The 26142-nt window shown below is 41.3% G+C and overlaps 7 protein-coding genes, 1 long non-coding RNA gene and 1 pseudogene across 10 annotated transcripts; 6 read left to right on the plus strand and 3 right to left on the minus strand.

Annotated features, from left to right (window-relative positions):
- Positions 1-3583: 3583 nt before the first annotated feature.
- LOC147643678 (uncharacterized) lies at positions 3584-4201 on the minus strand. Its single transcript, XR_015271680.1, has 2 exons — positions 4062-4201; positions 3584-3814 (listed from the first exon to the last, which is right to left on the minus strand). It is a non-coding gene; the product is annotated as an uncharacterized LOC147643678 (long non-coding RNA).
- A 967-nt stretch (positions 4202-5168) lies between these two features.
- On the minus strand, positions 5169-6076 carry LOC110178440 (uncharacterized). The gene has a single exon (XM_020945573.2). The coding sequence runs from the start codon at positions 5783-5785 to the stop codon at positions 5270-5272; it is 516 nt and encodes a 171-aa protein (XP_020801232.2). The 5' UTR covers positions 5786-6076; the 3' UTR covers positions 5169-5269.
- On the plus strand, positions 5720-7775 carry LOC147643679 (uncharacterized). The gene is made up of 2 exons (XM_086832609.1): positions 5720-6214; positions 6280-7775. Exons 1-2 carry the CDS (start codon positions 6173-6175, stop codon positions 7684-7686), a joined length of 1449 nt encoding a protein of 482 aa, XP_086688735.1. The 5' UTR covers positions 5720-6172; the 3' UTR covers positions 7687-7775.
- Positions 7776-12531: 4756 nt separating this feature from the next.
- robl22E (dynein light chain roadblock 22E) lies at positions 12532-13063 on the plus strand. Its single transcript, XM_020950318.2, has one exon. It carries the CDS (start codon positions 12660-12662, stop codon positions 12951-12953), a length of 294 nt encoding a protein of 97 aa, XP_020805977.1. The 5' UTR covers positions 12532-12659; the 3' UTR covers positions 12954-13063.
- Positions 13064-14245: 1182 nt separating this feature from the next.
- On the plus strand, positions 14246-16617 carry LOC110182259 (xaa-Pro aminopeptidase ApepP pseudogene; annotated as a pseudogene). Of its 2 annotated transcripts, none has more exons than XR_015271678.1 (2): positions 14246-14387; positions 14473-16617. The product of XR_015271678.1 is annotated as a xaa-Pro aminopeptidase ApepP pseudogene, transcript variant X1 (transcript). The 2 variants fall into 2 exon arrangements; XR_015271679.1 differs by having other exon boundaries at positions 14248-14387; positions 14675-16617.
- A 395-nt stretch (positions 16618-17012) lies between these two features.
- LOC110182280 (trypsin delta-like) lies at positions 17013-17916 on the minus strand. The gene has a single exon (XM_086832610.1). It carries the CDS (start codon positions 17884-17886, stop codon positions 17101-17103), a length of 786 nt encoding a protein of 261 aa, XP_086688736.1. The 5' UTR covers positions 17887-17916; the 3' UTR covers positions 17013-17100.
- Positions 17917-18395: 479 nt separating this feature from the next.
- Positions 18396-19299, plus strand: LOC110182264 (trypsin alpha). The gene has a single exon (XM_086832605.1). It carries the CDS (start codon positions 18422-18424, stop codon positions 19187-19189), a length of 768 nt encoding a protein of 255 aa, XP_086688731.1. The 5' UTR covers positions 18396-18421; the 3' UTR covers positions 19190-19299.
- Positions 19300-19315: 16 nt separating this feature from the next.
- LOC110182263 (myosin-2 essential light chain) lies at positions 19316-20230 on the plus strand. Its single transcript, XM_020950281.2, has one exon. It carries the CDS (start codon positions 19495-19497, stop codon positions 20089-20091), a length of 597 nt encoding a protein of 198 aa, XP_020805940.1. The 5' UTR covers positions 19316-19494; the 3' UTR covers positions 20092-20230.
- Positions 20231-20758: 528 nt separating this feature from the next.
- On the plus strand, positions 20759-21785 carry LOC110182291 (uncharacterized). Its single transcript, XM_020950310.2, has 3 exons — positions 20759-20989; positions 21047-21479; positions 21532-21785. Exons 1-3 carry the CDS (start codon positions 20876-20878, stop codon positions 21732-21734), a joined length of 750 nt encoding a protein of 249 aa, XP_020805969.2. The 5' UTR covers positions 20759-20875; the 3' UTR covers positions 21735-21785.
- Positions 21786-26142: the final 4357 nt, after the last annotated feature.

Genomic DNA, 26142 nt, shown 5'->3' on the forward strand with positions numbered 1-26142 from the left:
GCTTTGATTTTGATAAGGCCAACAAAGCGTAATGTAAACGAACAGTTAACAACTGATTTCATTCACAAGTACAAATAGTGGGGCGAAAAACGCAGGGGAAATCCAATAAATCGTTAGTCACGTTTCCCTCAAGAGGTTTATGGTAACTGCTTTCAAAATGACTACGATTTTAATTATGTTTGCGATAAAAATAACTTATCTTATAAAGTAAACATGGCTAAAGCTATTCGTCACATATCTTATCAAGTTTAATAAATAATAACATCCTACAGTTAAAATGTCTAGGAAAAATTGTTCTCTGTCTGTCACGCTCATATCACTATTACTTGTCATTGCTCTGAGGGACTTTACTTTGATAGACAATTCTTAATAGAATAATTCTGCGTGCACAACTTAGGGAATTTTTTGTGAATATTATTTAAAAATTATTAAAAGCAAATATATTTATTTGAGAGAAAATTATATACTTAAAGGAATACCTCTCTTAAGAGTTCAATAAATAAGTCAATGTACCCTAAAGATAAAGTAAAAGTCATCTAGTGAAAATTCAGCCGCACTTGGAGTTTCCCTAGTTGTTGACTTAGCACTTGCTATCTCTTTTTATTTAAATATTCCCCTCTCTTTCAATGACTTTCATGGCAGCGTCCAGAGGAGGCGCATAAAAAATGTATTCACACAAATTGCTTGTGTCAACTCGAAGTTTTCAGCGAATTAGCAATTTGTGCAGCGGTCGCAGTGGAAATTTTATACCAAATTGCAAATTCGTGTTTACTTTGTTTCAGTAAATTTTCCACCTCGTTTTTTCGCTGCTTTTTTTAATGTTCTTTTTTTGCTGAAGAAGGACTTTTCCTTGCCGGCTTCTTTCGAACAGTGTTGACTTAATGGATATGTAAATAAAAACTGAAGTTGATGCGGATAAAGCTGGGGGTCTGCTTTTGACCGATAAGTTCTATACGAATTATGTGTGTATATAGTTTCGGAGGGGAAATAAAATTGCCAACCGATTGCTGGATTAATTGTCAGCTCGTCTGTCTTCATTTGTCGGTTGTGTGAAAATCGGTTTGATTGTCGTGCATATTAAGTGGGAAATTTATAAAAGCACATAACTGCAAAACCGGTGTGCGTCATTTAATTCTCATGACTGCTGCCAATGACAGCTGTTTGCGTTTTGTGATTTCATTCTGATGGCTTTATTGAGGTATATCACGCATACGCAGTGTGGCATTTAAAAGGTAACTTTAAAAAGAAATGTGTGGAGCTATGAGTAGTTTGTAGTTGTATAAATCAATAAGCAATATTAAAATATTTAAAAAAAACTGCTAGTAAAAGCTTTCTTAACTTCTTTAACTTCAAAGAAAAAATATAAAAGTTGGCTCTAAAAAAATACTGACTATGAAAATAAAACTACACACCATGTTTCGTTTTATGTCTGACTTTACTCATTTAAAACCTTCAGACAAGTCCTTGGATTAAGTGTTCTAGGCTTAGAAAATACTCTCTACATTGTCGAACAAACCAATATTGCATTCCCATTCCTGTAAGCTGCAATATTATGTGTGCATTGGACGTATCATCGGCCACAAATTGCAGCTGCTGCTATTTAATGCCACAACTTTTGGTACTCAACTCAGGCAGGATACTTACACTCTCTCTCTCTCTCTCTCTTGCCAAACACATGTCGGAGTCCTGTCCGAGGCGAGTCCTGGATGGAGTGCTGTTCAAGCATGTTGCAATAAAACTAAATCGAATTCAAACACAAAGTTCATTTACAGTTCATCAAGTCGGTCTGGCTGAATTTCGAAATTTCCAAGGGGGCAGGGACGCAAACAAAATGTGGCTTCCTGAATACTTGCTGCCTGCGAAACTTCTAAACTTGGCTCTTATGCTAAATTAAATGTGCTTGAGCCCTCTGGTACTTGAAAAGTTTCTGGTTCGCTCTCGTAGGCGTTTATATGTTAAATTGATTTGCGAATTTAAGTTCAGGTGGGAGAGCACCTATGTACATACATTATGCCTCAAAGTCAAAATAGTTTATTTTGGTTTATGGTCGAGCGAAAGAATTTGCCATTAGCATGATAATGGCTCTATTGATACACATTTATGTTGCATCACACAGCATGCATCTGCGGTTTAGCATTGTCGACATCAAATTTCGGTTATTGGGGCGACACACAAAACTTTTCAGTGGAAAAATCAACCGAAAATACCGCGGAAAATTGCCATTGATTTCGATTAATTTCCAATGGCTTTTCTGGTCGCTTTTGCGTTTGCCCCGGAGTATCGCTAATTGTGCGTGTAAAGCGTATTTATTTTGGCCAATATAGACTTTTTTTTTGTTCTTGTTTGTGGTGGTCTCAACGGCCATCCCGGGTGTTATGCATTAAATAAATTTGCTGATAATATGATTTTCCACAAAAACATTTTGCCACGTGTTTAGCATACTTTTGTGGGTGGGTTGAGTGAGTGAAGTTGGGGCGAATTTTTTATATTGAGCAGGTACTAAAAGTGCACAATTGGCAGTAAACCCCTTTTTCGGACCGCTGCTCTGGGCCATAATGCCATTATGCGATTTATTCAAGTTCAGTCGAAAGGTCACTCTTCTTGACTTATTTGCGCTCGACTGGCGATTGAAAATCGTTTTAAGTGCAGCCCCCGAAATGCTAAGGAATTTTTGCGAAAAGGCGTTGAAGCGTAAAATGCCGCTCAAGCTGAGTAACAGGATTTGCTGGCAGTCGAGGAAATGCTAAATTAAAGCCTGGAAGTGGGAAATTTTCAACAGAAATAAAGCAATTTGACAAGGGTTTTCGGATATATTAAAATAAGTAAATCGCACTGCAAGAAAAGCAGGTCGAAACCTAGTCCTAATTCAACACCCTGCAGTATAATATACATATATTTACACCAATTCTGACTTTGGTTTTGTCGTAATTTGCGTGCTAATTTCCTGCTCCCAGTTTTCACTTGACATTTCCAGCTACGCAAAAGATTTGCATATCTTTCGTGCCGCAGCATGTGTGGAATGCAGAAGTCAGGGATCCATCTGCACAAAATCCTTTTGCCATTACTTGCTTCCACTGTGTCCTTATCACTCCATATCCATATCCTGTATCCACTCAGCCCTCGCCCACACTCTTGCCAGGACTCGAAGGCAGTGATGTATCCACTTCATATCATCTATAGGTTTTGACAGCTGCTCGAGTTGCCGCTCCTCTGCGGTTGCCAAGTTTTGGCTTTTGACTCCGACAGACATTTGCCTGGCAAATTACCAGAAACCAGAGACACTAGGACTAGGGAAAATGGGGTTAGACTCACTGTCTCTTGCGGGCAAATACGGAATTTTCATCACTTAATTGACATCTGAGCTGCGTGGCACCCCGAGCTGGGATGATGATTAGTTGTTGAATTTAACCGAAGAACATACATTAACTGAAATGAGACATCAAAGATGAAAGATGGTAGTAACAGTTTTGGTAATCATATTTTGCAGTACACATTTACCTGGGATAACCGGAAAATTGGGAAACTACTATATATGTGCGCCAGACTTTCAATTGTTCCGTGTGCAGCTGCCAATTAGAATTGGACAAACCAGTTTTTGGTTTTGGGCTTCGACACAGGAAAAGTGAAACCTCTTTGGCCAATGTCACTTGTCGTTGTCATTCTGAATCCTCATCGCAATCCACATCACAATCACCATACCCATCCCCATCTGCCTTCAGCTGAGGCTCATCCTCATCCTTTTTTGGCTTCTGGTCCCGTCAGCAGTGCGTCATAAGCGGGTTATGGCATTTTCATTTTGGGTCTGGGAAACGAGCTGAAAATGGAAAAAGGAGCTGATGTCAGTTAGGGTTGTTAAATTTTTGGCCAGTAATACATAGTACTGCAATTGTATTTATGGCCGAATGTGTATTAATCTTCTTTTCCTCTGGCTTTTTACATGAAATAAAGCAGATTGTGTTGAAAGTTGGTTAATATTGAAACGATATTAAAGGCAGTAGAAAACGGAATGTTTCTGTATAAATTTTCTTAGTTTTTCCTCGGTATTTGTGCTTTCACTTGACCTTGATTGGACGAAGCCCACGTCCTCATTCACATCTACATCCGCATCGCAAGTCAATTTAATTGGAAGCGGGCACAAAGTGCCTGCTGCCGTTACCCTTTTGACATTTAATTAATATGCAAATGGCGCTGCCTCTGCATGGCATTCTCGCAGCATCTGGCACTTCAGCATCTCCCAGATCCAGCGTCACATGCGATGGCCACTTCTTTGCCAGGACGGGGGGAATCCTTTGGATTCGCCGGCAGCGTAAACAAACAAGTGAAGGAATTAGGAAAGGCAGCTTAGTCATTCCACCGGCGTCGCAGATTTCGTGCAGGACTAGCCGAGGGATTGCCACATGGCGGAGGATTGCGGAGCGTGGAGCATGGAGCATCGGGAGTATGGGGCACATCCTTGACATCCTTGGGTGTCCCACAGGAATGCCCGCTTGGAATTTACGAGCCGCTCGAGATTAGTTTTCCAATGGCTGTTTGCTTTAATTGCGCCCATAGTCATTGGGGGCGTGGTCGAGTGTCGTTTGAGTCAGCAAACAAGGCGGTTCCTCTGTGCTACATCCTCACATTTAGCCACCATTTTGCGACATTCCACATACGCCGCGTGTGCCCGCGGATATGCCCCGAGATTGGTGTCGCTGCATTGTAAATATTGCATTGGGCAAGCTCAAATAAACACACTTATCGCATCGAATGGGGAGTCGTAAATAGATATGTCTGCGTCTATATGCGGACATATATCGGAGATGCATAAATTGTTGCCCCTCGGTGGTGGTGTGCCACCATTTTATATCTTATTTATTTCAATTTTTTGCCCATTCGTTGTCGCGACGTGTGTCGAATGTGCGGCACATTTTATTGGTATGTTTGGCCCTCCACATTTTATCATCCTTTGGGATGCAATTTAAAATATTGCAAGAGTCCCTTTTCGCCTTTTTCCTCTTCGTTTTTGTTGGATTTTTCCATTCGCCATTGACGTGGCCGTTGAGTTGAGTGATTGCAATAAATTATTACTGCAAGTTTATCACGTTCAATGGAGCAGAGCTTGAAAAACAATATGAAGAGGAATAGGTTAGGTTGCAAAGTAAGTGAAATATATAAAATCTTAAAGAACATTGGTTTGGGACTGATTCTGACTACCACTGGTTATCGTCCGAAATATATATTTGCCAAATAGGTATAATAATTTACGCTTTAATTGTAATCTCGTTCATCATCACTTTCTTCGCATTTTCATCTCTCTGCGCTGTACGACCTTCTGCTGTTGTGCCACAATTGCAAGGGTGCTTTCCGAGAGCAAGTCGTCCTTACACCCAAAGAATCTCTGAACATCCTCGATCTCGAATGTCCTGAGAATCACTCCCAATTCAATGGCAAGCACGGCCACACAGGCTGCATATGCTTGGATCTGGTCAACTAACTTGAATCGAAAAACATTGCGATGTTGATTGCATATTGAATCCACCAGGATCTGGATTACATGGTGGATGGGGAACCAAATCGTAATAAGGAGGACTTGCATCAACAGACAAAGGATCACACACTCGGTGATCTTGTCCAGCCTATTTCGGGAGCTCTTCAGACCGTTCTTCACCTTCAATTTGTTCAGGAACATTGGGGCCATAACTATGAACACAAAGCTATCAGCGGAAGCCTCTAAAGGACAGTAGAAGAGACCCATGCAGTGAAAGAAGATTGATACGAATATCGAAAATATGTAAACGGTCTCCATTATCTGATCTTTTTTGAAAATACGAATCACTCTTCTAGAATTATACAAATTTACAGGCAAAAGATACAAAATTTTGTTCGTGATGCTTCAAAGAAATGAAATGCTTTGAAATGAAAATGCCTATGGAATGAATGGTTTATATTTGAGTTTAAAGCCATGGCATACTATCCTTTTTAGAGTTTGGTTTGATACCTTATTTTAATTATTCCGAGAAAGTGAAAAATATATTTGAATGTAAGAGGAAAACAGGCCATGATTTTCCAGCTTGTCAACTGCAGAGACAAACATTTTTCTTTTCGCTTTAACTTCGACTGAAGACGGTTGTACGAGCTCCTACAAAGATCATTTATTTTATTTCGTTTTTCCAAACTGAGAACGTTGTAAAAGATGCCTTCGCATTCGGTTATGCCTTCGCCTATAGCCTCGCGCGTGAGTTTCATTAGATAAGAGATTAGTATGTGCTAATAACCAAGTGTTTTTCTTTTTTCCAAAAGTTAATCCCTGGCAGAGCTATAGCCAGATCTGCTGGAATGAATATAAAGCAGCGTTTGGGCGAGAAATTACGTAATACCGAAGTGGTTAGACGCTCCCTCGATAATGATTTTATCGAGTGGCGGAACGATCGGCGTGTGTGGAATGACAATATTTCCGATGGACCCGGATTATTCCAGCAACCACTTCCGCCGCCACCACCGGAAATTCTGGACTGGAATACCCAATATCGTCGTCGCGATATTGAGGCTTTTATGGACTTCAATGATCACCCGCCAAGAGTTTGTGAGCCGGAGTACAACAACAATGATGTTAATCTGGGATCTGAACGCTTTAGTCCCAATGATTTCCATCGCCCCATGGAACAGTTTTCCAATCCCCCACCTCAAGGCAATTTCTCCTTTGGTGGCTATCCCAGCTTCGAGGCTCGTCGTGGAGACTCTGATTTCATGGAATCGTTCAATGATCTCGGCCAGGAGCCAAGTTTCCGTGAGGATATATGGAAGGTATTTGAAACCCCAGTCGATGAGACCGAAAAGCGGCGTCGCGATCCAAGTCCCCGCGGTCCCATCCGTCCTTCTGCTGCTCCAGATATGTTTGATAAAGTCTTCCATATCGGAGGCTACAAGTTGCCATTTGTCACCAACGGTGGGGCTCTCCTGTCGCAGTCAGAAGCGAAGTCGTTTCTTTGTCGTTTTTTAAAGAAAATTCCGACTTATCGCATTTCCACAAAGAAAGGCAAGGCACGTTCTGCCGTGGAGCATGTGTACGTTGAGTCCGTGGATGTCAATGAGTTTGAGGATGGGGTTGGAAAGCGTTTCTCCCTCAACCGCTTCCGTGACGAGATCACCAAGGAGTTGACCAAGGTCTATCGCGGCCGAATGTATCGCAACTGGGATGGTTGGTGGAAGGATTTCCACAGCATTAACTTGGACATCGATGAGGAACTTAGCAAGTTCGAGGATTTCAATGTCATGTATAACTTTATGCCACTGGGTGGGACTCTCAACTTTGTCGATTTGCTGAACAAAGCTACGATCGCTTTGACCAAGAATCGTAACAACTATCTGGGCAACATGCGGGTCGTGTACGGCCTCATGAACCACACCATTTTGGGCAACATGCCCATGGAGATAGTGGCCAAGCTACAGGACTTAATCCGCAGTGTTCCCAATCACTTGTGGATCTACAAGTTGCGCTGCGTGATCTACCTATGGTACAACTACAAACAGGTGATGACCAGCAACAACACCAAAGACACTAAGTACCATCATGTGCTCAAGGAGTGGAATAGCCCCGTCATCCACTGGGTGGCCAAGGAGGCCTTCATCGAGCTGCGCAACATCAGCTATGTTGAGTTTCCCGATTTCAGGAAGCTCTATGGCAAAAACAAAGATACTAAAGCTTAAGCTAAAATTAACAGAGCTTACACGTATAACTTAATGTGATTAAATGATAAAATAAATATTAAAAAAGGCACCAAGCAAATCCAACACCACAATATATCCATTCTTCTTTGATATTCCAGCGTAATCCCATCAAACCCTTTTTTTGTGTTTCATATTAAATATTGTTATTCAAATAGAAAACAAAGCTACTTATTTCGAGTGAATCCATACTCTGAGATCTGGCGCAATTTATTCAGCTTCACTTGCATAAAGTTGTTTAATTTGTTATCCCCAAAGTGCACCTGAGCCTCTGGGCTAAGAGGCAAGACCAAAAAAAAAACGGAAGAAACAAATATATATATATGAGTGTATATATAGGAAGGATGAAAAAAGAAAGCAGGGAAAGCGGGAAAAGCCAAATGAATAAACCAACAGCAACGGAAAATGACGATACAAACCAAAGAGAAGGCTATGAAAAAATGCAAAGCGCTACTGCATATTAATCCGACAGAGTATTTCACTCAGGACCTAACAGACACACACACATACACACAGGTATAGGGTGTCCTGGCAGCAGACAGACTCAAGAGTACACAGAGAAAAATATATAATTGTTAAGATTTATTTGTAGGTAGACTTAGAGTTTTGTTTCCTGAAAATCTATAGGGATATTGATATAAACATACAATTTCAATGAAAGGGTATTTATAAGAAAGGGTATTTAAGACTTGTATATATATTTTTCTCTCCGTACAGGCAAGGCCATCAGGACACATCAGGGGTAGAGGGACAGGATATCTGCGGAATGGGCCACCGCGAAAGACATTTATTGTATCCTTAGCGCGGCTGACAGACGCGTGCTGAGACGATGATGAATTTGCTGCCGCCGATGCTGCCACCCACTGGCCACCACCCACCCCGGCGGCGGGAGCACACCCTCTTGCCCCCTCCCCCCCTTGGCTGAAGATGATGCCTCCAATGTTGAGGGCACAAAGTGAAAAACTCGGCTGGCAGCTCAACGAAGCGGCAGAAATGACGACAGCCCGCCTCTGGGACGGACGCCGAGAAAGTGACGAAAAAAATGCAAATAAAATGCCGGGCTTATTGAGTCAGTGGTGACGATGATGGTGGTGGGGTTTTTGGGGCGGCGAACAAGACACTTTTTAGTTGATTGAAAAAGGTGATGTCAAGGTTTTTCCTTCTCTTCTATTTCACTCTTTTTGTTGACCTTTTTTTGCCGTTAAATATGATAGAAGTTTTGCACTTTGATAAGCAAATGCTATGGGTCCGTCTGCTAAGTAATAGTGAGTGGTGAAGGAAGGCTCACTGAAAGGAAAGTGGCCTGTAATCGCCAGAAACGGTTAATACATAATTGACAGGGATAAAAGAGCCAGAGAAAAACGGCTAAGAAAGATGCAATTTTAAAAGGAAATAATTTTAAAGGTAATGTAATCAAAATGAAAACAGTACAGTCATGCCTAACTTGCTTTTCTTTTTCTTCCTTAAATCATTAAAAATTTAATTATTATTTATAAGCCAATAAATATTTCGTACATTTTATTTTATTATATTATTTTTAATGTTTTTATTGAACCTTTCCCCCAAGATTTACAAGGAATTTCGCGCAGCAAAATGTTCATTTCATTTATCAAGATGAGATAGGTTCAAAAGCCATTGCTGGCTCATCCAAAAACACATATATAAACACACTCGCCCACTTATTCACACACTCGTTTCGAATATGTATATATATGCAAACAGAGGAATGTAATAAAATACTAAAAAGCTTTTGTTGTGCTGACGCTGTTGGCGTCAGGTGCAGACAAACAAACACTTTTGGAGGCCCAGGAGCAGCATTGGCAGTCAGATGGGAGACATCCTTGAAGCCAGTGGGATATCGTGTTTACGCATTTATCTCGGCCCGAAGGCTCCTCACACAGAGGCCCATGCGATAATATTTAATTTAAAATGGTAACCTCCGGCACATTTTGCTTAAATGAAAAGTGTCACACCTTTGCCGGTATCCGGGAGTCTTTTATTTAAGGACTCATCCTAAGTCCCTCTAAATCAGATTCCATTGTAGGCGACGGCAGGAAGCGATTTTCGTGTCTTATCCAACTCAGAATTTAGGTGGAATTCCCGCTTAACTAAGGTGTACTTCCCCACGATACTCTCAAAAGAGGTTCAAGTGCGCCTTTAATGATTATCCTTGCTCAAAGGAAATTATTTGCGCCTGTCGAAACAGACTTCCCCTTTTTTAGAATCTAATTTATTTGCGATAAAAATAAAGATTTAAATCAAGAAGGAATGGTACTTGAATTAAGGATACAAGGTCTACTATGTGGTGCCTGTAAACGGAGAGTATTTTGTAAAGGGATTCAGTAAATTCCAGATAAATTTTAAAATATATATTCCAATATAAACGTAATACTAAAATACAAAATAATAAATAAATTCCAAAATGTATCGATTTGATTATTTTCCTAACATAATTTTACAAGAAACATTCTTCAAAATTGTTATAATTTCTCCCCGCAGATAAATGTAATTCACGTTTCCTTAAACAATTCTAGACTTACGCTCACGTCATTAATTATAATTGAATTAAGAACAAAGCAGTCACGTACAGACAAACACCTACAGCAAATGCTCAATCATAATTTAAATTTGGCCAGGACGAAGGGACAATGTAGCTGCTAATACAATCTGAGCATGTGTGCGTGTATTCCTTGCTAATTAGCAATTAAATCCGATTCTCGTTAACTTGGGCCGGCTCATAATTTATTTACTCGAATTTGCCACTTTAAATAGGACTTCTCTGGGCAAATTGGAGGAATGTCTGAATGGTGAGGCTTGTGATATCATTAACACCGTGCGGAATTGATGAAATATTTGCAGAAATTTGTAAATATGCCCCATGATTCCATGATAAATAAATTATCATTCATTAAACACTGCAATCGCAGGGCAGGAATCGAGAGGTGACAAAACAGAGGAAATCCGGACAGATGAATGATAAAAATGCAAAAGCATATTTATTTAAAAAAAATCAATTAATTCGCAATTAATTACACATTCATTACATGAGTCAAAAATTATTGAAATATTCCGTCAGATTCGATATATTTACTTTCGCAGACTTTAATAACCATTAAGGCATTTTTAATAACAATATGTTACATTTAATCAAACAACTTAATTAATATTATGCCACTATAAATAAATATTTAACAAAAACATTAGGAATAAGAGAAAAGGAGCGAACCAAACATAAATATAAAATTAAATGTAGCGCATTCCAATTCCCATTCCAAATACTACCAAAATATTTGTATAAATCATCATCAGAGCTGCAAAATTGCATTCTAAAGTAAAAAATGTTTTGTTTTTCCACCATGACTTTGCAACTAATAAAATGTGAGTGTTTGCAGGTTGTATAAATTGCGAAAAACATTTGTAAATATTTCAGTTTCATGTGCACATCTAAAACAGGATCAAGGACTCACCGGCTCCTGTTGCATTCCAATTCGCTTATTTGGATTATTTTAATACCCTTTACGGGGTGTTATAATTTTATTTAGTAGCTTGCAAAGCAGTGAAGTAGTCATTTCCGACCCTGTAAATCATATACATATATAATTGATCAAAATCAACAGCTGAATCGAAATTTTTTAAAAATTTTCAAAAAAATATAAGGGGTTACACCGTTAAAATTGACAAAAATTTGATAAAAAATGGATTTTTTAAGTTGTAAAAATATAGTATGCAGTTTTGTTAGCCCTAAAAAACCAGCTTAGATACACTCTCCAAATTGAAATTAATGCATTTATGGGTTAGTTATGATTAGTTCAAACATTCGAACCCTTGATACTATAGGGTATATAAATTTCGTCTTCCCAAAGTCAGCTTCCTTGCTTGTTATGTTGCAGTTGGTCGGCAAGTAAAGCCAAATATTTGTTCAGCGAAAATGCAATAAAATGAAAAGCCTTTTTTCCTCACCTCTAACAAGGTTAGAGGTAGAGAGTATTTTCCACATTTTGACTTCTCCGGCATTGAATGACAAATTGCATTTGAGGTTTTTCACATGGACATTGATTTAATTACCAAATGAATTTCCCTTCCAGCCAAGCCAGAAGTCGAGCAAAGAAGCTTAATTTCCCTCAAGTCTGGCCAGGAATTTGCAAAGTGCACAGCCCCGAATCCCATTTATGACCATCCCTGTCGTCCTGTCCAGCTGTCCAGCTGCCTGGCTGTCTGGCTGTCTGGCTGTCTGGCGCTTTCGTCTGCCCATTTGAGTAATTTCATTATGAGTTTTAAGACTTTTAATTAATTTAAAAAGTGAACAATTTTACACTCTTTTTCATAACAACTCCCGGCCCGGGTCTGGCCGTAGTCCGGTGCGGTCCGAGCCGGCTTTTGTCCGCCGGAGTCCGAGTCGAGCCGGAAGAGTGGCATAATTTCCGCATCGCACAACACCACCTCTTTCCCCCAAAAATAAAGTTGATGCAAACACATTTCATCTGCATTTCGAGTGGACCAAGGGCGAGGGCAGAATGGGGGCATCGCCATCTGCATTGGCAGCATCAACAGCATTCAATTAATTTTCCGTACTTGTGCCATCCACAAAAGCGAAAAGTTTTCCAGTCCCGACATCCGGCATTGTTGCCAACTTGAATGCTTATTTACGGCTACAACGACGTCGAAAGGCAGCACAAGTTCTCCGGATTATGCCGGGCATCATAAAACTTGTATCGACTCGTTAAACTGGCAGATGAAATGAACAATCCAAGTGACAGCAGACTATGGCAAACACACTGAGCACTATTATCACAATTTAATTGGAAATCAATACAGGCAGCTATTGTCTAAAGGTAGGCCCTGAAACTTAGTTTATTTGTAGTTCATGTTTGTGAAATTGAACAACAACACAGGACACATTGACACATTAAAAATAAAAAATACAAAAAAAAAATTTATAAAAAATCCAATTAAAAATGTCTGCCGAAGTGGAGGAATTACTGAAACGCTTTCAGAGCTTTAAGAACGTAATCGGTATAATCGTCGTGGACAACGATGGTATACCGATTAAGACCACCTTGGAGTACAACCTGACGCTGCACTATGCGGCCCTGATGCAAACGTTGCGGGAGAAGGCACGCCAGGTGGTCCAGGATCTGGATGCCACCAATGAGTTCACCTTCCTGCGGCTGCGGACGCTCCTCCACGAGGTGATGCTGTGTCCGCAGGACGATTACTTCATCATGGTGCTCCAGAAACCCAGCGACTAGCATTGGATTAACCACCGCACGGGAAAGATATTAATTCAGGGCCGCGACTCATTTCATTTGTTGCGAAAGTCAATTACGTGGCATTAAAGCGAGTGTTCGGCACATAAAAATTGTTGTATTTTATTTTAACATACATAGGCCGCCATAGTCTCGATTTCGTCATCCGGCATTCCGTCATTAATGGCATTCAGCTGCAAATTATTTGCATTGGGAATTGCAATTGAATTGGGAATGGCATCTGCGTGCGGCTCGCAGCAGTCTTATTCAATATGCATCCTTTGGCCCATGTACCGCAGCATTGCGCTCCTCCATCCTGGCAAACTCATTTACAATAAATGAAGACTGACTGAGGCAGCCGCGAAACAAATAAACTTTTCTTTTTTTGTGCGGCCCTCGCCAGGATGCAAGCATGTAAGGATACACGTCGTAACCGAAGAGCGGAAGCGGAGCCGGTGGGTCCTCCATTGGGTTTTGCTATTTTTCATTTAATTAAATATTTTACATGCAAAGTGCATTATAAGCACCAAAAGGGGGGTAGAGGGAGGGCAGCAGGACCAGCACTGATAACTCAGCAGAATCACAAGGACTCTCATGGGGGGGCACGGGGGGTGTTGAGTAAAGTATCGATGGTAATCGATCTATCCACTGGTGCAGTGCAAAACTATTCGTTCGAGATAATTACATAAGCATCAAATTGCATAAATGCGTTCATGCGATGTGCAAAATGATTAGAAACAGGATCTCATCCTGAATTCAAACTGCAGTTTCTCCCTAATGATGTTGAAATGGGTGAGTGGAATGTATAGATGAGCGAGTCCTTAAAGCAAAGAGGAGGAGGACGATTCATTTGATTGCGTAAAAAGATTGTGACATTATTGCAAGGCGACTTATCTTTAAATCTTATTAAATATCTGATTGAATAAATAGAGCTCAATTGAATTGAATCAATTAAAATATGTCAACAAATGAAATCAGTAGGAATTTATGATCTGCTGATTTTTGAAACTATCAATATCAATATTCTGGAATAGTTAAGGATATGATTTAACATGACAAACTATTTGCCATTGTTCCTACATTCTTGTTAAATTTTTCTAGTTCTTTAGAGAGCAGTTTAGCCAGTTTCTTTGAGTGCAGTTCTAGTCCTCGTCTTGAAAACTCATTATAAACACGTTGAACTGGTTTAGGCTCATTTAAATATCTTAACTGAGTGAGCTTCTTTTTTTAATTTTAAAGTTGTTGACTATTTACCTTTCGGTAGCTTAACTTTCTTGTAAAATTTGTTGATTAATAAATACCATAATAAATTAAAGTTATCGGCTGCATGCGACCTACTAATTTCAGATTAGTTAATTATCTGCATATTCACTCATCAGAAACACTTAAAGAAATAGAAATGGCTCTTTTAAAAGCTGTGAAAATGTTCTTGAAAATGTAATTAAATTGTACTGGTACTCCTTATCGTATTTGCAATCTTTTGACTACCCTTTTTCTTTCTGTGTACTTTGTTATTAACCAGCTGATAAGAAGCCATAAAGCTAGCTAGATTACAACTGAGAACTATATATAGAGCCGCTTAATGGACTGCTGGCATTGCTTTCCTGTCGCCATAAAAGAGTGGTTCACTGCCCAGTTCAGACGTCTAAAGAATAATTCCAAAAGAATACAGAAGCCCAACAAGGTCGAAATGTTAATAAAATGCCTCATTCTTCTCTCCGCAGCGGTTCTTCTGTCTGCGAATAAGATTCCCGAACCAGGAGAACGCCACACCAGGAACACTACACAGATCTTGGCCCAGTTGAGGGATCTCATGAAGAATGTCCAAGTGGGCAACTCCACGGGTATAGCAGCTTACATAGTGCCCTCCAACGATGCCCATCAGTCGGAGTATCTGAGTCGGCATGACGAGCGGCGTGCCTTTGTCACTGGATTCGATGGATCCGCAGGAATAGCAGTGGTGACCACCAATGCCGCCCTCCTTTGGGCCGACAGTCGGTATCACCTGCAGGCAGAGCAGCAGCTGGACGAGAACTGGGAACTGATGAAGCAAGGGCTGAATGGCGTTCCCTCCATTGGCACCTGGTTGGCTCAGAACCTCACCGCTGGCAGCTTAGTGGGCGTGGATCCCCATCTGATGTCGTTCCGCTCCTGGGAGTCCATCGAAAGCGAACTGATCTCCTCGGAAATCCAACTGGTGCCCATCAAGGACAACCTTGTGGACAAAGTATGGGGCGAAGATCAACCCGCCCAGAATGCCAATCCCATAAATACTCTCGACCTACAGTTCGCGGGTGTGACTATAGCCAGGAAATTGGAAGATGTGCGCAAGCAGATGAAGCAGAAGAGCGTGGACGCACTGGTGGTCAGTGCCCTGGATGAGATCGCTTGGCTGCTCAACCTGCGAGGATCAGACATTGAGTACAACCCCGTATTCTTCTCCTACTTGATTGTGACCGAGAAGAAGGTACAGCTCTTTGTGGACTTGGCGAAAATCCCCGCTGACTTTGACAATCATCAGCTGAGGAATAATGTCAGTATAACGCTTTCCTCCTATGACAAAATTTCCCTGGAGATTCGTAAAATCGTGTTGAAGAAGAAGTCTCACATCTGGATATCTCCCACCAGCAGCTATTACCTAACCGACTTGATTCCCAAGGATCGAAGACTCCAGGCATTGACGCCCGTGAACCTACTGAAGGCGATTAAGAACGAAGTCGAGGCCCAGGGATTCGTCAATAGTCACATCCGTGATGGAGTGGCTCTGTGCCAGTATTTTGCCTGGCTTGAACACCAACTGAAGCTGGGCAATGAGGTGGACGAGATATCCGGCGCCGAAAAACTAGAGTCTTTTCGGAGATCAAAAGAAAACTATGTAGGCCCAAGCTTTGGGACACTCAGTGCTTCTGGACCGCATTCATCTCTGGCTCACTATTCTCCCAGAAACGACACTAACAGGAGGATTACCGACAAGGAGATCTACATGTGCGACTCGGGAGCTCAGTACTTGGACGGCACATCGGATGTTACGAGAACCTTTCATTTCGGTGAACCCACGGACTTTGAAAAGGAGGCCTACACTCGTGTCCTTAAGGGGCAGCTGAGTCTTGGTTCCGCTATATTTCCCGCCTTAGTGAAGGGTCAGGTTCTGGACACTCTGGCAAGGAAGGCCCTTTGGGATGTTGGACTGAACTATGGTCATGGTACTGGCCACGGCGTTGGTCACTATCTCAATGTACACGAGGGCCCCATGAGCGTGGGTTCAGGTTATGATGTCGACGATCCCGGCTTGCAGGCGAATATGTTTATCTCCAATGAGCCTGGCTTCTACCAAGACGATGAGTTCGGCATCCGTATCGAGGACATCGTCCAAATTGTGCCCGCCCAAACGGCATATAATTTTAAGAATCTTGGAGCTCTGACCTTCAGAACAGTCACCATGTGCCCGAAGCAAACGAAGATGATCAAGAAGGAGCTCTTGTCCGAGGCGGAGGTGAAGTTGCTTAATAGCTATCACCAACTGATTTGGGACACTCTGGCACCTATTTTGACCCGCGAAAGAGATCTATTCACCTTGTCTTGGCTTAAGAAGGAAGTAAAAGCAATTTAAAGCTCATGAAATGAAGAATGTTATTACACAAAAATAATAAATACAGCTTCAAATAAACTTCTTGCACGGTATTATGATTTTAGTCACAAGCTACCCTATAAATCATATATATTATTGATCATATATTATATATTATATTAAATCGATTAAGACATGTCCCGCAGAAAAATAAAATTTTGAAATTTGTTCGATTTTTTCAAAAAAAAGATAAAGATAATTGTCAAAACTTCACAAAAAATTGAATCCAAATTTGTTAACCCTTAAAAAAATAACACAGAAATGCTTTTCGAATTGAAATTAATGCATTTTTGGCTTAGTTATGATATTTGATAAACTTGGACTTAGAAAAAACATACTTTATAAATTCATCTTGGTATACAAAGACCAGAGAATCCAACCGAAACCAAGCCGTTTATATATTTAAATTTGCAATCAAAATTTAAAGTTATGAATTATGCTGCCAAAAGATATATATATTTGAATCAAAATATTAATCAATTAAGAATAAAACATTGAATATAGAATAATTCATATAAAGATTTAGGAAGAACGAAAATATTTTTCAATAGTATCAATAATCCATTTCCTCAGAGCTGCAACGTCAGTATAAAACTCGGGAAGTTCTCCAGCACATCTCTGCACCCCAGATACGATGCCAACTAGTTTCGGGTTTCCGGTTTCCGGCCAATTAACCACTGGTCCTCCTGAATCCCCTCGGCAAACTCCGCGGCCAATGGCATGAGCACAAATCGCGCTTTCTGCGATAGAAAAATTGATGCCAACAGTATAAGATTTATTGCAAACATTGCGATCCACGATGGTAAGATTGGTTCCCAGCAAAATTTCCTTGTAAAATTCGAACGGTTTATCGTGCAGAGAGCCCCATCCTGTGACCGAAACATTTGTATTTGGTGGTGGCGTATTCTCAGCCAGTTCAATGGGCTGCACTGTTGGTCCCAGCTCAAGGGGAGAGGCCAGAAATATTACAGCTATATCATTATCAAGTGTTGTATCGTTATAATCCTCATGCTGAATAAAATGGTCGATCGCGACATGTTGTCCTCCAGCGTGCCTAAGAGAGGATCCAGCACGAACTGAGAGATCTGCAGGATTGCGGTTTTCAACACAATGAGCAGCAGTCAGGATAACTCTCTCGTTGTAGACGGAACCTCCGCAAGTATGTGTTTCATTCAGAAGAGCCACTTGCCAAGGAACACTCTCGATGGGCACGTAATCTCCACCAATGATTCGTACTTCCGGTTCGGGTAACCTTTTTGCCGACAGAAGAGCAGCTGCACAGAGAATAATAAAGTACTTTTCCAACATTTCGAATTTTAAGTTGAGTTGTAAACTGAGTCGAAGAGCTAGCCTTTTATAGAGCCAAAAAATCGGAGAAATTTAAGGGTTCAGTAAAGTAGAAAACTTTACGAATTCTTATCTTTTCTAATAAGAATATTTCATTTAAATATTTTTAGTTAATTACAAAAAACGAGAGGAAATTTAATTATTTTCCGAAATACGACCGATTACGGAGCCGTTTTATCTTTTAAATATATACAAACAAACTATTATTTCTTATTATTCCTAAAACATTTCAAAATTCAATATAGATAACTATCTACAACTATTTTTCGAACATGATTTATTGGGTAAAATAAATAAAAAAATCGTTTATAATTAACTTTCTATACAAAAGCTTACAAGGATATGGAAACATTAAGCTTATCTTATAAGTAACTATTTGCATACTTTTTAAAGCCATTAGAAGGCAACTGATATTTTTCACAAACTATATAAAAGAAAGAATAGCATTTCAAGTCACCAGAGGAGAAACAAACCCTTAAACAAAGTTAGCCTAGAAATGTTTTTAAAGTGCTGGATTTTGCTTTCGGCAGTTGTCCTGGTTTCCGCTCAAAGGATTACTGAACCGGAAGAACGGATTGTGGGAGGACTTCCAGTGTCCATTGCGACGGTACCTTGGCAGGTCGCCATCCTGCACCACGGACTTCAATTCTGCGGTGGAGCTATATACAGCGAGCGGATCATCCTGACTGCTGCCCACTGTATGAGAGAGAAAAATGCAAATGACTTATCAGTACGCGCCGGCTCATCGCTCTGGATATTCGGGGGCCAGAAAGTTGGAATTGCGAAGATCGTACCCCACCACAAGTACAAGTTTGTTTATGGATCTGATCCCTATGATATAGCCGTTCTATTTCTACAAACTCCGCTACAACTGGGGAACGATGTGAAGACGATTCCTCTGGCCCAGAAGAAGCCGGAGCCCGGTTCCGAAGCTATTGTGAGTGGTTGGGGAAGGAAATATTCTTTCTCACAGGGGAGCATTTACTTGCGAGGTGTGAACGTTGTCATCGAGGATCACCTCAAGTGTACCCTGGCTCTGGCCTCTCAAAAGAAAGCTGTCACTAAGGATAATGTATGTGCCGCTGCAACAGGAAGAGATGCCTGCCAGGGTGACTCCGGAGGTCCTTTGGTCGATATTAAAAGTGGCCAACTCATTGGGATTGTTTCTTGGGGCTATGGCTGCGCCGATTCCAACTATCCGGGAATCTATGCTGATGTGGCCTTCTTCAAGGACTGGATCGTTAAAGTGGTCTCCAGTTTCTAAGTCCCTCTCTCTGTTCATTTAGAAGTATTCAAATAATTCAATATACCTATAAAATTATAGGGTTTGTAATATTTTAATACAATAAATGTTATAAGGTTTGACACTTTTAAGATTCCTGGATCAAGTCATTCTACTTTCACCTGTCACAGCATGTCCGGCATAATCATATTTCAGTGTCTTCCCATATCCGGTTTCCGTATACCTTCCAGTGCCATGTATGTCCTTTAATTTCAATCGCAAACCCACCAAATATTGCTGGCCATCATTTATCCCATTTTTCATAACCGTAAGACTTGGCCGTGTCCATGGACGTGTTTCAAGCCTGCTCCAAGATGTTCAAAGCAACCAGCTACACCTCATCCATTCATTCCTCATCAGCCAAAGCGGATTTCAATCGCCGGAGGAGCAGCAACCGGTCAGGTCCGCCTCCGCGTCCAAAGCCGCAGAGAAGTCACATCCTGGAAATGCACGATATATTCCTAAAGCACGACAGTCGGGGAGACAACAAGATCGCCATTAGCTCCTTGGGCGACTGCCTCAGGGCAATGGGCGCTAATCCCAGCGAGAAGGTGGTTAAGAAGCACATCCGTCTACTGGAGGCTGGCACTATTCGTCGCATCTCCTTCGACGAGGTAATGACCATATACAGCAGCCTTGGGAAATGTGCAACCAAGCCGAGTGCACGAAGGAAACAGACCCAGGAGTTGGACTTCACTTCCAGCCTGCGGCTGTACGATGTGGACAACTCCGGTTATTTGCCTGCAGCCCGACTCCGGCGTATCCTTACATGCTGCGAGGATTGTATGAGTGATGCCGAGGTGAATGAATTACTAGAGGGCAGGATCAATGCCCACGGCATGGTCAACTACGGACAGCTAATCCATGACATAGTCAATGGATAATGGGGGAGCAGCAAACAGGTTGCGGAAATGGGAGGAGGATAGAGTTAAACGCAGGAGCGAAGCCTAGAAAACAATAGACTTGATTGACAGGTGAAAGTTAGTTGTTAATAAATGTTTATGGAAATCCCGAAAGGGCAAACTGGTGGGTGGTTTTCAATGCACAATGGTCCTAAAAGAAACATTAAATAAAAGCTAAAATATGGCTTGGAAAGGGGGTAATAGAAAATACCCTTTGTGAACAGCAGGGAATCAATACGAAACCCCTCTCAATGTCATCATTTATCCAGTGTGCCACATGTGGTATATCATCAATTGTTCGCCCGATTCCCTCCTCCACGAGGAAACGAATGACCCAAAAACGCAATTGGACAGCCGAGTTCATCATCCGTTCTCGAAATCCCAGGGAAAGTCCGGGGCCAGTGCAATGGATTGCAAATAATTTCAAAGCGTTGCCCACCACATGACCAGTGCCTAATGCTAATGCGTGATGATGCCTCCAGCTTTGGTCAGCGATTCTGTTGCAACATTTTGCGGGATGGGGAAAGGGGTTTGGCATTGTCAGTGGGCTGTGGGATGTGGATAAAGAGTGCTCCAGCTGGTGGCAATAAATGCAGAAACATGTATTGCCCTCGGAACGATGGGCAGCATATGCAAATGCTGTCAAAAACATTCCGATTGCTGGCATATTTCCGACACATTTCGATTGCTTTCCGTTTTCAGGGAGGGAGAAATAGGGAAAAAAGGAAACCGACGGCCAAAAGTCAAAATCAATTGCTAAGGGAGAATGGAGCTGTTGAGCGTGAGTCCACAACAACTGATATTCTATGCCCCATACAATGGTCCACAGAGGCGAACAGTAACCCTGCTGAATCCCACCCATTTAGTGGTTTTATTCAAGGTGATTAGTGTTGAAACTTAAGATTTATAAATAATACTAATTAACCTAATCGTTAAGGTCAGATCGAATGCCTATAGGCACTATCGCTTGAAACCCAATGCCGGGAAGGTGGAACCCTATGCCACCATTGAAATCCGCATCTGCCTGCAGTGCTTCGACTTTGACGAGGATCAGGAGTATAATCACTATTTAAACATTCAGTCTTTTTTCAAGCCCGATAACAGTTTTAATGGCGAAACTCCCTTGGCCATTTTCCGAACAGTTTCCCGGGATCAGGTATATACCAAGTGCCTGCCCATTAAACTGGAGAACAAGCCACTTTTCCTAACCAAATGTGGTCCAGAGGCACCTTGCTTAAAGCAAATGATCTTGGAAAGAGGTCATCGGATGAAACCTGTCTGTCCAAAGTGTGCAGTACCTTCGATATCGAAAACATGCAGGAGAAGAGGAATTAAATGCATGTTTATCATCATAGTCTGCCTGCTTGCAGGTAATTATTGGAAATGCCTTTACGGAATATATACTAATTTTCACTTTTATAGTTTTTATTTTAGCATATTTGCTACTGAAAGATATAGTGGAGATGGTAAAGAACGCGTACCAAAATCAATGCATTCATTTGGATATCTCGCAAGACAGTTATTTGAATAGCTCATCTAGCAGTTGTATTTGTAGCTCATCAGAGTTTTGTAACACACCAGACAGTTGTATAAGTCCCGAAATTTCCGGTGTAAATTTGACCTAAGTATAAGTGAATTTTCAATAAAAACTATTTTAGTATTAATTTATTAACTTGGAACCTAACTTGAGCTTCTTTAAGATTTCCAAACTTTGTTTTTAATTGTAACTATATTTCAGCATTTAATATTTTATTGAATTACAAAGAACGCAGATAAATCCATTCACGTTAATTCAATTCAAAATGGTTAAAATTAGTTACATTCCCAGAAAATCTTTAAACAAAAATAAATCGACACAGAAACCCACTCAAACCCGCAGTTCCCCCGCCAAGAGAACCACCATGAAACACCGTGGACATTCCAAGAATAACTCAAAGGAAAGGCTATCGTGGCAGAGCATGGCTCTCCTTTGACTGATGACAGTTGAGGACATTAAATGGAAAGCGATAGGCATCGGGAGAAAGCCTGGTTCAGCCTGACCTCCATGCCATCTTGTCCATCCAATCAAGAGGACAGGTGGTTATTCCATGGCATGGAGTCAGGTGGGTTACGTGGTCAGGGGTCAAAGGGGCGTTTCCATTGGCTAATTGGCGGCCGGAGTTCATTAGTGTGCGAGTCACACGCTGATTAGGTGGTTGGATTCGGATGCGGTTGCAATTTGGTGTCGCAGCCACAACAACAAAAACAATCAAATGAAATTGATGGCATGCAAATGTATCTGTATCTGTTGGTGTCCTTTGACCCGTTTAAATGTCTTTGAGTTAGCCAGAAAGATGAGGAATCTATTATTAGATTCTTACATTTTCTGTAACTAACTTTAGTATTAATTAGAGTAAGTAAGATTTAGATAACTCTTATTCCAGGTATGAATGCCTCAAAAATATCAGAATTTATAATACTTTTCTTAATCATTAATCAAATGACAATATTTTTCCCTTATCCTAGATCTGCTGAATTGAAATGTGACCGAACAAAGTCACAGACAAGGGTGGACACAACCGGCAACAAAGCCGCCTAATCTTGGCTTAAAAACTTACCGCAAAAACTCCTGCTCACAATCTCGGACTAACCCATCGAGCGGCAAACGAGGAAAATTCTGGGGGGGAGGGAAAAGAACGTCCCTGGGGAAAAGCCCATTCATCGGAGATGGCAAACAAACAAGATGTGCCAAGGCCATAAATTAGCATCACTTAAGTGCGCAGACGAGAGTCGCATCGAGTTGCTCCGGGGGCGTGTAATCCTTTCAACGATTAATTGCGGCCCAACCCCAAAGGACACAATGGAGCTCGTTGGCCAGGGGTGACATGAACGTGAATATAAATGGCGAATCAGGCGGGGACATGGAAACAAACACACACACAAATGTCATGTGGGACAGTTAATGATATCTACAAATCCCAAAACTCAATCAATGATTTCGATGAGCGGGCGGAAAAGAAGATGGCAAGTCAAGAGAGGAAACTATAGATCGACCCTAGCATTACCCTTTTCGAGGTAATTATAATAAGCAAATTTGATGTTTCTTGCCTGGGAAAATATTGAAATACAACTTAAACTTGGTCGTCACAAGTTCCCTGCTTTATTTTATTTTTTAAACCATTTCGAGGTGTTTTTCAAGAAGGCCTTTTGCCACCTTATCATTCCACTGCATTGACTCTGCTGCACTTTCCTCTTAATGAGGAGAGCAATTAGTTCGACTGCGACTGTAAGAAGGAGTCTCGGGGTTAAGACTCTCTCCACCCCCGGGACTGACCTTGATTCACCCCACTGTGTCCGCTGTGGCCATCTTTCTTTTACTTGCCATAAATCGCTTTTATGGCTTTCCATTACGCTGGGCAATTGTAGTACGTATACGTAACGTACGTATACGTAATATGCCCTCGGCAGCCTTGCACTGGTAACCCATTTTTATATGTACACACGCGTTTTTTTCGCACTAGGCCACACATTTGCGCAGCCTGTCGCCAATCGTTGACTTATTGCATTCTCCCTTGCATTCCTTTTTCCTTTCACCACGATTTGCCCCATGACTTTTCTTCTCCCCGCTTTTCCAGCTCGCGACAAGCAATGCAGTCAACTGAAAACGCACCGAGCAAATAAACAAAGAAGGAGCAAGGCGAAAGCGTCTAGAGGAAGTGCATCCTGCAAGGTGGGGGCAAGGAAAGGTGTCTGGATGTTGCATGTTGGATGCTGGGTGTTAAGAGGGACAGTCTTCTGGGCTTCATTTGCTTGCCAAAGCGGATCTTTGGGCCAAAGAGTGTGTTCACCTTGACTCATTCGTGGATTTTTCCGCTTTTCCTTCATCTGCCTTGGCATCTTTCCATGATTTTCCACTGCTAACCTCCTTTGCCGTTTGTTTGGCTTTGTTGCTGCTCCCCCCTGTTAACATTTTTAATGAGTTGCAATGCAAAGAGGAGAGAGGCTCCTGTCAAAGGATTCGGGGATCAAAGCTTTGATGTTCTAGTTCTGGACAGGGGGAATTTTAATTGTGAAAAATAATATTATATACTTTAAACACCTAAGAAGTAAATATAGAATCTCTAGAGGAAATAAATTATATATAAAAACAAATGTTATTCCTCTAATTCGAATGCCTACACTTAATTCCAAGTCAAACAGATTACTTGTGTTATTTACTTTAAACCTTTTATAGAAACAGAATTTAACATCCATTTCATTTGGAAACTGATAAAAAAAACCCGCCAATTATTGCCTACATTTTCGGAAGTGTTAATTCAAATAGCTCTCTGGCAATTTAAATACATTGTTTTTGCTGCCATGTGCCACTAACGGGCTTGTTTCCTCAATTGTCGGTGAGTGCCAGTGGGAAGTACTGCTCTTCAAAGTGATATCATGTCAGTTGCAATGCAAATTATTGCACTTTAAAACGCAGACAAACAAACAACCGGAAGCTCTGCAAAAATGCAAAATAAAACAGAGAAATTGAGTACAAAATAATGCTAAAAAAAGAAATGGAAAGCCAGCTGGGGAAAAAAATCACTTCAACGTGCAGTGACTGACACCGGCTTACGCATCGCTAAATATTAAAGTGGCAATGAATACAAATTGTCTCGTCAAAAGCTCCTCGCAGGACAATGACAACGAGTGTGTGGAGTGTGCAAGGATAAGCCATCCTGCGAGCTACTCCGAGAATTGATTGAGTAAGCATTTAAAGGGATAACTTTGATGCCTCAAAGCAATGTGAAGTGCTGTGCGTGTGTGTTGAGTGAAGTCCTGGACTAAACTTTCAACCTAAGTGATTCTTAGTTAGTTAATTGGATCAACTATGTTTGTACAGCTTGCTGCTGCTACTTCTGCTGCTCTCCTAATATGGAAATGTATGGGGCTAAAAGTTGAACGCAAGTGGGCAAAAAGTTTTCCTTTTCCGGCCAGCAGCTGTTTCCCCTGCCGAAAGTTGGCCCAACTTCAAGTTCAATGGCTTTAATAAGCTGGCCAATTAGGCGAGTCCATCTCGAGTCCACTAATCTCAAAAATTCCACTCGAATGCCTAGAAATGCCGTCTAATCGAAATGCTTTTTATGCCCGGGAAACCCTCGTCGACTCGAGAGAGCTAAAGAATGCTGCTCAAGTGGCCAGCGGCGGCCTTCAAGGACGAGGAAAAGCGGAAAGGAAAGTATTTCCACCAACTTAGACCAAGGCCAAATCAAATATTTGACAGGCAGACGCGAAGGCGCATCGTGCCAATGGGGAAAAGCTGTCGAAAAAATGACATCTTTGGAGTATCCATTTATTATTCAAGTGCGTCAGTGTGCGGGGATTTGCGTGAAAATTAAACGACAAACCATTAATTCCGCTGGCGCCCCAAAAATACAAATTCAATTGATGAATTAAATGAAAATTTCATTTCTTTCCCTCATTGTTCTGCCTACAATTGAAATAAATTGTGGGTCAGCGTGTGTGTGTGTGTGCGGGGAAATTCCGGGTAATAATTCGTTCTGTACTCACGAGAAAAGTTGCTGTTAATGGCAGAGCTTGGATAAATTTTCTGGCTCAATTATAAAAATGAGCTTGCCAAATTGTTTGGGCCGGCAGCAAGTTGGCAAAAACAGCTCTTAATGACATTTTAATTTATGTTATTGTTACTATATATAGAGTATAATGCTTGCTGAATTTAGTAACCTTAAATTCTGTTACTTTTCTCTCTTCTGGCTAAATTAAAGGTGGTTTAATTTCAGGAATTTAATGGTAGAACTCGCACCATTCCGCAATTGTTCTAATCCCCGCAGTGACCGACTTCATTTGGAAATCAAGAGCTCAGCGGCTAAGCAGCTTACGAGGTGGCCTAAGCCTGATGGCCAAGGTGTTGGCCAACCGATCGAATGGCCACAACTACAATTGCGAGTGCGAATGGGCCCGTAAATATCCAGGGCCTAACCATGTCAAGAGCTAATAAGCAGCCTCCCCGGGATTGAACTCGAAGCGATGGAAGGGAGACAGGGCAGAGACAGGGGT

Source organism: Drosophila serrata, unplaced genomic scaffold, assembly GCF_035046125.1.
Source record: "Drosophila serrata isolate PLE 108 unplaced genomic scaffold, ASM3504612v1 contig_249, whole genome shotgun sequence".
NCBI classification, from domain to species: Eukaryota; Metazoa; Arthropoda; class Insecta; order Diptera; family Drosophilidae; genus Drosophila; species Drosophila serrata.